The sequence below is a fragment of the Leucoraja erinacea genome, chromosome 15 (genome assembly GCF_028641065.1).
Source record: "Leucoraja erinacea ecotype New England chromosome 15, Leri_hhj_1, whole genome shotgun sequence".
Taxonomy (NCBI): domain Eukaryota; kingdom Metazoa; phylum Chordata; class Chondrichthyes; order Rajiformes; family Rajidae; genus Leucoraja; species Leucoraja erinaceus.
In genome coordinates, this window is record NC_073391.1 from 34041606 (window position 1) to 34052785 (window position 11180).

At 53.2% G+C, this 11180-nt stretch overlaps 1 protein-coding gene across 2 annotated transcripts in view; it reads left to right on the forward strand.

The window, feature by feature from the left end:
* LOC129704170 (CREB3 regulatory factor-like) overlaps window positions 1-4907 on the forward strand; it is a 34124-nt gene extending 29217 nt beyond the window's left edge. For both annotated transcript variants that reach the window (XM_055647097.1, XM_055647098.1), the window contains exons 6-9: window positions 764-953; window positions 1367-1440; window positions 2076-2201; window positions 3850-4907. In XM_055647097.1, coding sequence (XP_055503072.1) covers window positions 764-953; window positions 1367-1440; window positions 2076-2201; window positions 3850-3959 — 500 coding nt within the window. In that variant the 3' untranslated portion in view covers window positions 3960-4907. The remainder of the gene's footprint in view (window positions 1-763; window positions 954-1366; window positions 1441-2075; window positions 2202-3849) is intronic.
* Window positions 4908-11180: the final 6273 nt, after the last annotated feature.

Below are 11180 nucleotides of genomic sequence, written 5' to 3' on the forward strand. Positions count from 1 at the left end.
CAGCAATTTTGTGTACCCTAGAGTCATACAACATGGGAATGGGGCCCTTTGGCAACTTATCTGTGCAGAAGGGCAACCGTTCGAGCTGTGTCTCTAAAGTCTAAAGCACCTGAGGTCAGGATTGAACCCGGGTCTCTGGCGCTGTAAGGCAGCAACTCTACCACTGCACCACCGTGCCACACTGTGAGCTTATCCCCAGTGCCCACCCATCCCTCCATTCCCTGTGCACTCTTCTGCGCAAGGGTTCAGAGAAGATTTACGAGGATGTTGCCAGGACTAGAGGGTCCCTGTAGGGAGGGGTTAAGTAGGCTGGGTCTCTATTCCTTGGAGCGCAGGAGGATGAGGGATGATCTTATAGAGGTGTACAAAATCATGATAGGAATAGATCGGGTAGATGCACAGAATCTCGTGCCCAGAGTAGGTAAATCGAGGACCATAGGTTCAAGGTGAAGGTGAAAAGATTTACTATGAATCTCAGGGGTGATTTTTTCACACAAAGGGTGGTGGGTGTATGGAACAAGCTGCCGGAGGAGGTAGTTCAGTCTGAGACTATCCCAGCGTTTAAGAAACAGTTGACGGGTACATGGATAGGCTAGGTTTGGAGAGATATGGACCAAGCACAAGCAGGTGGGGCTAGTGTAGCTGGGGCATGTTGGCCGGTATGGGAACGTTGGGCCGAAGGGCCTGTTTCCACACTGTATCACTCTGTGACTCTATCCGCTCCCGTTCGGTTTTCCCACCTTCTGTTATCCTTGTCCTCCAGGACGGAGAATGGGGAAGAAATCTCGTCGCACGGACGTCGATGACTTGACCCCCAACCCCCGCAAGCTGCTCTACATCGGCGACGAGCTGAAGAAGCTCAACAAGGTGATCGAGGAGCTGAGGCCCGTGAGTGAACTGCCCCTCAACGTCCGGCCTCGCTCCAGGAAGGAGAAGAATAAACTGGCCTCCAGGTAAATAAGGCAGCGGAAACAAGGAGCTAGCAGGCGCTGGGCTACAAAAATGAAAAGACACAGAGTGCTGGAGTAACTCGGCGTGTCAGGCAGCATCTCTGGGGAACATGGATGGGGGATGTCTCGGGTCGGGGCCTTCTTCAGACTGAAGGAGTAAGGGGGGGAGAAAGCTGGAAAAGAGAGGTGGGGGAGGGGCAAAGCCTGGCGAGTGATGGGTGGATACGTGATTAGGGGAGGAGGGGGCGGAGAAGGGCCAGGGATAAAGAAGCAAAAGGTTTGAGATAATGAGAAGAGAGGTGTGAAATGTGAAGCCGGAGGAAGGAATATAGGTGGAGGGGGGGGGGGGGGGTGGTGAGGGGGAGAAATGGGTGTGAATATAAGAGTTTTGAATGTTTTGGGTCTCCGCACCGCAGGGCCTGCAGGTTAAAGAAGAAAGCACAGCACGAGGCCAACAAAATCAAACTGTGGGGGCTGAACATTGAGCATGGTGAGTACCGTTCCCCCCGCACACCCCCCCCACCCCCCACAGCCCCCACCCCCACTCCCCCACCCCACACACCCCTCTCCCCACACCCCCCATTTTTTGGGACGGAAGAGGTTGGGGAGAGCGAGGGGGGGGGGGGGGGGGGAAGAATGCGGAGGGGGGGGGGGATTTGAGGTAGCGGGTTGGTAGGGGGAGCGGATGTGTGGAGAGGGGGGTAGTATTGGGGGGGGGGTGGGGAGATTGGGAAACAGGTGGAGAAGTTGGGGACGGGGAGGGAAGGGAGAGGAAAGTGACCCAAGGCTGCTTCATCCATGAACCATGATGAGATGAGTGGGGAGGATGGGGGAGAGGGGAGGGGGTAGTTCGGAAGGAGGGGAGGGATGGCGAGGTGGTAGTGGGGGAGGAGGGGAGAGGGGGGAGTCAATGATGGGAGGCAGTGCGGGGAGAAGGTAACGCATCCGCTGCCCGCTGTTGATTAGTACGGGTGTCAGAGGTTAAGGGGAGAAGGCAGGAGAATGGGGTTAGGAGGGAGAACTATTTCAGCCGTGATGGAATGGTGGAATAGACTTGATGGGCAGAATAGCCTAATTCTGCTCCCATCACTTATGACCGTGTGTTCCTGTTTGGCCGTCCCAAAGACAATTTGCTGCAGGTTATTGTTGCGATCAAGAATCAGATAATGCGGCGGGTGGAGCAGCGCAGAGGCGGGACGCAGGAGGAGAGCATGGCGGGGAAGCTGCAGGCACTGCTGCACAGCACAGTGGGTAAGCACCCGCGCAGCCCGAGAGCGCGGGAAACCGCAGAGAGTTGTGGACGCATTGTCCCAGTCCGTCACGCAGTCCACACTCCCCCATCATCAACTCCTTGTGTGCGCTGGGCCTGTACTCACTGGAGTGTGGACGGATGAGGGGGGGGAGGGGGGGGGGCCTTGATTGAAACTTACCGAATAGTGAAAGGCCTGGATAGAGTGGATGCGGGGAGGATGTTTCCACTAGTGGGAGAGGCTAGGACCAGAGGGCACAACCTCAGAATCAAAGCAGGACACAAAATTCTGGAGTAACTCAGCGGGACAGGCAGCATCTCTGGAAAGAAGGAATGGGTGACGTTTCGGGTCGAGACCCTGCTTCAGACTTAAGAATAAAAGAATTAAGAATTCTTCGAACTCAGGAAATAAAGGACGTACCTTTAGAAATGAGATGGAGGAGGCAATTCTTTAGCCAGGGGGTGGTGAATCTGTGGAATTCATTGCCACAGACGGCTGTGGTGGCCATTGGGTATTTTTAAAGCCGAAATTGCCAGATTCTTGATTAATAAAGGTGTCAAGGGTAATGGGGAGAAGGCAGGGGAATGAATTTGAGAGGGAGAGCTAGATCGATCAACCATGGTTGAATGGCGGAGTAGACTTGATGGGCCGAATGACCTAATTCTTGTCCTGCAACGCGTGATCTATCAACACCTCGTGGAAGCAGCCAACATAATAAGGGGCCCGATTTGAAACGTCACCTGTCCGTGACCTCCAGAGATGCTGCTCGACACTCTGAGTTACTCCATCACTTTATCTTTTTGTGTAAGCCAGCATCTGTATTTCTTTGTGTCTCCAACACTTGTCCCACCCCGGTCATTCCTCCATCTCCTATGGGTTCTCCAGTTTCCTCCCACATCCCAAAGTCGTGCGTGTTTACAATTTACAGTAGCCTATAAACCTACAAACCTGCATACCTTTGGAGTGTGGGAGGGAACCAGAGGTCCGTGGTCCATGGATTGAACTCTGGGTCTATGGCGCTTTGAGGCAGCAACTCTACCGTTGTGCCACGGTGCTGCCCGGTCGAGATTGATCCCTGGGATGGCGGGACTGTCATATGAGGAAAGATTGAAAAGACTAGGCTTGTATTCACTGGAGTTTAGAAGGATGAGGGGATGGAATCTTATAGAAACATATAAAATTATAAAAGGACTGGACAAGCTAGATGTTCCCAATGTTGGGCGAGTCCAGAACCAGGGGCCACAGTCTTAGAATAAAGGGAAGGTCATTTAAGACTGAGGTGAGAAAAAACTTCTTCACCCAGAGAGTTGTGAATTTATGGAATTCCCTGCCGCAGAGGGCAGTGGAGGCCAAGTCACTGGATGGATTTAAGAGCGAGTTAGATAGAGCTCTAGGGGCTAGTGGAGTCAAGGGATATAGGGAGAAGGCAGGCACGGGTTATTGATCGGGGACGATCAGCCATGATCACAATGAATGGCGGTGCTGGCTCGAAAGGCCGAATGGCCTCCTTCTGCACCTATTTTCTATGTTTCTATGGTTATGTTGGGGCTGCCCAGCTGTTCCTGAGCTGACGTCCTTTGTCCCAGCTGTCCCCGAGTTGGCGTTCTTTATTCCCAGCTGTTCCTGAGTTGGCGTGCTTTGTCCTGCAGGGCGCTCTGTGGCGGGACACGCGTCGGAGTTCGTGAGCGAGGTGCTGGAGAAGGTGTCGGTGGGAGAGGCGGAGGGCAACCTGAGCTGGCGCCTGTCACCCTGGACCTGACCTCTCTGCCTTGGACTCACAACGCGCGGACAGGGGATGGGACTATTGCCAGCCCCCTCCCTCTCCCCACCGCCAACGTACCCGCTGACTGTCTCTCACCCGCTGGGTAGGAGAGGTGGAGGTTTGTTTGGCATTTTCCCCCACCTCCCCAATTCATCATCCCTCCCTCCTCTCCCTTCCCCTCTTTCCCCCCATGCCCTCATCACACTCCCTTTCTCCCTACCACTCCTCTCTCTCTCTCTCCCTCCCCTCCTCCCTACCTCTCCACTCCTCCCTTCCAGTTCCTCTGTTGTCCCGTCCAGAAGGGGTTGAGCAGACCAGCGGAGAGCTCTCGGGATGGGACGGTCAACGTTACATCTGAACACATTGTAGACGATGCCTCTGCCAACTCTTCCAATGGTCTGGGTACATCTGGTTGTCCCGAAGCAACGATGGGTGTGTGTCTGCACACTGGTCCCTCTCTCACGCACGTTGCTGAATATTCTCCTGGGACGACGTTACTTCTGGAATATTCCAACTCCGGCGGGAAGAAACTTTCCAAGATGCCTCGACTCTCTCCGGTCGTTCTTTCCCCAACTTGTTATCTTTTAATTTATTTCCCGATGCTTTCGGTGAGAGCGTTTTTTTGTTGTTGATTTTTTTAAAATGTTGCTTTAAATGAACTCCCTCGCTGATCCCGTCGGAGAGAACGCGGGGCGGGATTTTAGGGGGTGGGGGAGAAAAGGGAAGTGACCAGATTTGTGGAGGGTGAGGCAGGGTGGGGTCTGCACTGTCCAAACCCCAGAGGGTTAATGTCAAAGATGGGCAGAGTTTGAGGGTGGGGATTTATACAGTGAGCACTGTGAACTGTGCAGCACCACTGGTGTCACGGTTGATCCCTGATTTGTTGTTTTATATTTGAGCACTTTAATTTTGTAGCAGAAGGATTCGCTGTCACAGGTGATGGGTGACTGACTTTTTTCTTGGGGGGGGGGGGGGGGGAGGAGGTGGGTGGGGGGGGGGGGGGGGGGGGGCAGGGGTGAGGTTTGACAACTGACAATAAATAAGTGGATGGGGAGGAGTGGACGGGGACAGTGCAAGGTTTGCAGGAAGGGGAGGTTCGAGACTATGGTGTGCAGGTCGGGCAAAGGGGGCACAGAGTGCTGGCGCAACTCAGCGGGTCAGGCTGCATCCATGGAGGGGAATGGACGGACGACCTTTTGGGGTCAGCACCCTTCTTCAAACTCTGAAGAGATTTGGTCTGAAGAAGGGTCCCGACCCAAAACGACTTCTGTCCATTCCCTACACTGATGCTGCCTGACCTGCTGAGTTCCTCCAGCACTTTGTGCTTTGATTCAGATTCCAGCATCTGCAATTCCCTTGGAGGCTTGAGGACAGGGTAGACCAATCAAGGAAAGTCACCCAATGCTGGAGTAACTCAGCGGGTCAGGCAGCATCTCTGGAGAGCATGGATAGGTGACGTTTCAGGTCGGGACCCTTCTTCAGACTGATGGAGGATCAGTTTGAAGAAGGGCGGCACAGTGGCGCAGCAGGTAGAGCCGCTGCCTAACAGCGCCAGAGACCCGGGTTCGATCCCGTCTACGGGTGCTGTCTGTACGGAGTTTGCACGTTCTCCCAGTGACCGCGTGGGTTTTCTCCGGATGCTCCGGTTTCCTCCCACACTCCAAAGAAGTGCAGGTTTTGTAGGTTAATTGGCTTCGGTAAATTGTCCGCAGTGTGTAGGGTAGAACTAGTGTACGGGGCGATCGCTAGTCGGCGCAGACTCGGTGGGCCGTAGGGACTGTTTCCACGCTGTATCCCGAAATACTAAATTGAAGTCTAAATGGTCCTGACCCAAAATGTCACTTATCTGTGTTCTCCAGTGATACTGCCTGACCGCTGAGTTACTCCAGCACTTTGTGTCTTTCCTCTAAACCAGTATCTGCAGTTCTTTGTGCCTACCCGACTGCACAAGGGACTGCTTGAGGTTTGGAGTGACCAAGAGCAAGCCATTGTGTTGTCTGTGCCGATGGTGTAAGCCGACGCTCGCTCTCTTTCTCTCTCTCTCTCTGTCTCGGAAGCAGTTGGGAGGTCCCAGGTTGTCTCTGCCTGGTATCAGGCTACTGGTCCCAGCACCCAGGGGAACGGCAGTGACACGAGTGCTTCGTCCCCTTCAGATGGGGGGGGCCAAGCCTTGTGTTTGGGAGAGGAGGGTTGGTTGCTGTCCCTGGCCTGTTTCCCAGCTTGTGGGAGCAGGGCAGGCAGAGGGACCTCCTCTGTTGCCCCTGGGAAGCATCTCACGTACCTCCAGGCTGCGGAATGGTGTTGGTGCCATGGGGTTTACGGGACGCCGATGGAGATAGGGTGGGGAAGATGAGAGGTCACGGTTTACAACCGGCCCCCAGTAGTGACCCCAGTAGATGGCCGGAGGTCAGGGCTGGTGTGTCGGTCAATGCCGTGGTGACACCGGGACCTGCAGATGCTGAACTCCTGCGTAGAACGCAGAGTGCCGGAGGAACTTGCCGGCTCGGGCACCCGTCTGTGGAGAACATGGATGGGTGACGTTACTCCCAACACTTTGTGTGGTTTTTTTTTTTTGTAAACCAGTATCTGGAAGTATCCTTGAGTCTCCATCTGTTTGAGCGAGAATACTTTTACGGGAAGTTCGACTGACTGAATCGTTCATTGAACGAGTCCCGAGGGTTCAGCATTGAATCTGCCTGCTCGCAACCTTGCCGCGCACAACTACAAAGCTGCCTTTTTTTGGCGGGGGGGCGGGGTGTGTGGAGAGGGGGAGATGGTTGCTGACAACGTGCATCTGGGCCAAGCTGAGATGACAGCATCGGCTCGGCCAAACCGAACCAAACCATAGCCAGGCCGCTCGGCTCCTGCTGGCCCTCCCATTGATAGATGGGCTGAATGGCAAATTGTGGCCTTGGAGGTGTTCTCTGCCGGCTCGGCGGGGAGGAGGTAGGACTGGCCTGGGTTCTAACCAGGCTAAAATATGTTTTATAATCTACAGGGGGCCAAAGCGTTTGGATAATCTGACAAATTCTCTCGACAGAAAAGAGGAATGTATTTAGCGTCTAGTATTGTAAATTGTACGGCTGACTTTGAGCACTTTATTAAGCAAAGTTATTGTAGTTCATGCAGATCCTAGAGATAGTCAACGTCTACAGTCTATAGGCTTGGCTTCCATATATTCTAATATATATACATATATATATTTATATATATATATGACAACACAAGGTATGCCTTTGGAGGGAAGGAGAGCTGTAGACTATGAACAGAATGTAATACTTGAAGTCATGGTTGTAAAGCTGTCTCTTTCTGTTATTTTACAGCACTGCTGGTTATGGTTTCATTGTCGATGGCCAACTTCCCCAGACTTTCCAAAGCTTCCCTGATCCCTCGCCTGGCCAACTGGAGGTGGGGTTAGGAGTTGGGGCATCATTGACACAGCGGTAGAGTTGCTGACTCACAGCGCCACTGACCCGAGTTCCATCCTGACCTCGATTGCTGTCTGTATGTACTTTCTTCCTCCCCTGTGCCACGTTCCAAGACCGCGTGGGATTCCACCGGGAAGGGCCTATTTCCATGCTCCGGATGCCGCATTGATCTGCTGGGCTTTAGCCTTTAGCCAGGCCTTTCACGTTCCGCCGACCAGATGTCCCCTTGCACTGGGTTTTATGACACACAATTGGGACAATTTACAATTTTACCGAAGCCAATTAACCTACAAATCCGCATGTCTTTGGAGTGTGGGAGGGAACCGGAGCACTCGGAGAACAACCACGCGGTCACAGGGAGAAAGTACAAACTCCGTACAGGCAGCACCCGAGGTCAGGATCGAACCGGGGTCTCTGGCACTAAGGCAGCAACTCTACCACTGCACCAGTGTGCTGCCTCGTTGCTGGAATTGGGTGGGCTGGGACGAGAGGTCCATCTGAGGGGCTTTGCCCAGGGACCAAGGGACCAATATGGTGGGGGAGGAAGAGGGCCAGGGTGTTGGGGGAAAGGCGGGAGGGACAACGGGAGACATTTTGAAAAGTAGCCTCGTGGGCAGGTGGTGAGGGGAGGCATTGGAAGCTGGGAAAGGAGGCCATGTATTACTGAAAGCTGCTACACTGTACTATGCTTGTTGTGCAAGTGTCATTTGTATAATCAGAGCTTTTCTCTCTTGTCTCTGTACTGTAATGTGTGGTAAATCTATTGTTAAGAGTACACTTTGGTTGAATTTTCATCAGCAATGTACAGTTGTGGCTCGAGGCGTATATTCGCCATGTGAGACGACATCTCTTGTCACGGTGACTTACAGCTGGGCCCATTGACTCTCTGGGGCTGCTAATCTTTAAGGCACGGTGCTGGAACCTTCTCGAAGATCTTTGGAGAAGCTGGTTTGTATCTTAATGAGTCTCGCCCTCGTCTCCCAGCCCTTGCCCAAGGTTGTTGGACGTGGGGGCCTTGCCCTTTTTGCTTGACCCTCTGCAGATCATCTCCCCACTCCCACACCCAAACACCAACCTCGTCCTCAGTAGCTTCTCGTTCGTTGACGGAGCAGAGTCATGGCCATCCTTCTGCAGCCACGCCCCACCCGAAGGCCCATGGTCGCTTGGGTCCATTGACTGGGGCTACCCAGTGGGTTCCCCTGGCAGAGAGAGGTCCTGGCTGTTCTGTGCCATTACTGGGTTACAGCCAGGGCCGGGACTCATTTTGTCAGGCGCTGCCAAAACTCCCCACCCCTTCCTCCCCCAACCTTCGATCCCGGAGCAGTTACGATGACCAAACTATGAGTCCACGTGCTCCTGTTGCACGCCGTCACCAGGGCAACGTCGTGAGGGCCACACAGACCGACCAAGGCTACTTCACTCCAAAACATGACAAAACCTGCTGTGTCCCCGTGGGATTTGCCGGGTGCTCCGGTTTCCTCCCAAACTCCAAAGACGTACAGATTTGTAGGTTAATTGGCTTCTCGGAGTCGTACAGTGTGGAAACAGGCCCTTCGGCCCAACTTGCCCAAACCGACCAACGTGCCCCATCTACACTAGTCCCCCTTGCTGCGTTTGGCCCATATCCCTCTAAACCTGTACTATCCATGTAAATGTTTCTTAAACGTTGCGATAGTAGCTGCCTCAACTACCTCCTCTGGTATCTCGTTCCATACACCCACCATTCTAAGTTTGAAAAGGTTACCCCTCGAGTTCCTAATAAATTTTTCCCCCCCTTCACCTTAAATCAGGTTCCTCTGGTTCTCGATTCCCCTACTCTGGGCAAGAGACTGTGGGCGACAAGGTGGCGTAGCAGTAGAGCAACTGCCTTACAGCACCAGAGACCCGGGTTCGATCCTGACTACGGGTGCTGTCTGTATGGAGTTTGTACGTTCTCCCCGTGATCTGCGTGGGTTTTCTCTGAGATCTTCGGTTTCCTCCCACACTCCAAGGACGTACAGGTTTGTAGGTTAATTGGCTTGGTATAATTGTAAATTGTCCCTAGCCGCCTTCTTTCGTGTCCATCTTCCACGTTTCAAATGTTGACATCACTGTCATCGTCCGTCCTGAAAAGGACGCATGCTTCCGGCAACTATCAGTGGAAGCCACCACTTGTTGCAATAGATGATGGTGGTAGCAGAATTAGCTCGGGATACTTCCAGTTTCCAGCCCCGCGCCTTGGACACTTGTCCCTAGTGTGTGTGTGTGTGTAGGATAGTATACGGCAGGGATTCCCAACCTTTTCCGTCCCGTTTACCCCAGGCAACTTTTATAGCACATGACAATGTTATTTCACTTATTTTGTGAACAACTAATGATGAACAGATACCGACCGGTATACCAGAACCAAACACAGTCCGTCAATGAGAAAAAAATTGTACAAATCCAGAATCAACATATTTACCCCCTGAGTAGGTGAATTCCCCGCCCCCCCCTGGGGGGTAGATTTACCCGAGGTTGGGAACCCTTGGTATATGGGGATCGCTGGTCAGGGGAGATATCTAGATTTAAACTGTGCATCTGTCTAACAAAGATTTGTAAATTGTCGCCAGTGTATAGTATAGTTCTAGTGTACGGGGTGGTCGTTGGTCGGCATGGACACAGTGGGCCGAAGGGCCTGTTTTCACACTGTATCTCTAAATTCTAAAGATTATGTCCATCCTTTAGGGGAGCAGGAGGGTGGTGGCAGGGGGCTCAGAAAGAACCCCCCCCTCTCCCCTCAGTTACACACAGGGAGCTCCCTGTCATAGGTTATAGGAGCAGAATTAGGCTAGTCGGCCCATCAAGCCTTCATCAAGGCTCAAGCTTCCCCTCTCAACACCATTCTCCTGCCTTCTCCCCATAACCTTTGACACTCATACGAATCAAGAACCTATCAATGTCTGCATTAAATACTCCCAATGACTTGGCCTCCACAGCCGTCTGTGGCAATGAATTCCACAGATTCACCACCCTGTGGCTAAAGAAATTCCTACTCATCTCCTTTCGAAAGGTTCATCCGTCCATTCTGAGGCTGTTTCTCATGGTGTGTCCCCAAGCCCACAACTCTCTTAGCCCAGCTGTAACACACTGTGACGAGACCATAGAACTAGTGCGAACGGGTTAGGCTGGGGCTGACGGGCCAGTTCCATGCCGTAAACCAGAGGGTTATCTGCCACCGATGCTGAAGCCGATGGAACCAAACTGATGATGTTGATTGATTAAATGTACTGACTTGTAACAGGGGGAGTGGATCGGGGGAGGTGACCAAGGTCACACACAGCTCAACAGACCATTGGGCACGTCCCACCAGAGCTGAGAGAAGGAAGAGGGTGGATCCCATGAGGGGGTGATGCTGGGTCTGGTGGTGTAGGAGTGAGATGCTTCCCTGGCGCTCTCCCACATCTGTCGCACGGCTGGAAGGGGAACCGTCCAAATGCAGTTGCTGCGTTATTTGTGGACCCACCCCTCCCCCCTCCTCTCCACCACAACAAGTTTCAGCTTTTAGAAGTTGGAGATACCTGTGTCCATTGCTGGAGACCCCACCCCCCCCCCCCTCCCCGTCTCTCCACTGATGGGCAGGTGTGGACAGATGTTGCTCCAGCTGTGCGTTGGGCAGGGACAGCCGTTTGCTCCAGGTGTGGACCAGATGGTGTAGTATTGGGCTTCAGTCCACACTCTCTGACCATCCACCTCAGCTCCTGCTAAATGGATGAATTCCAACCCCGATCCCCTCTCACACTCTTCCATGGACATCTCGAGGGTCAGGGGG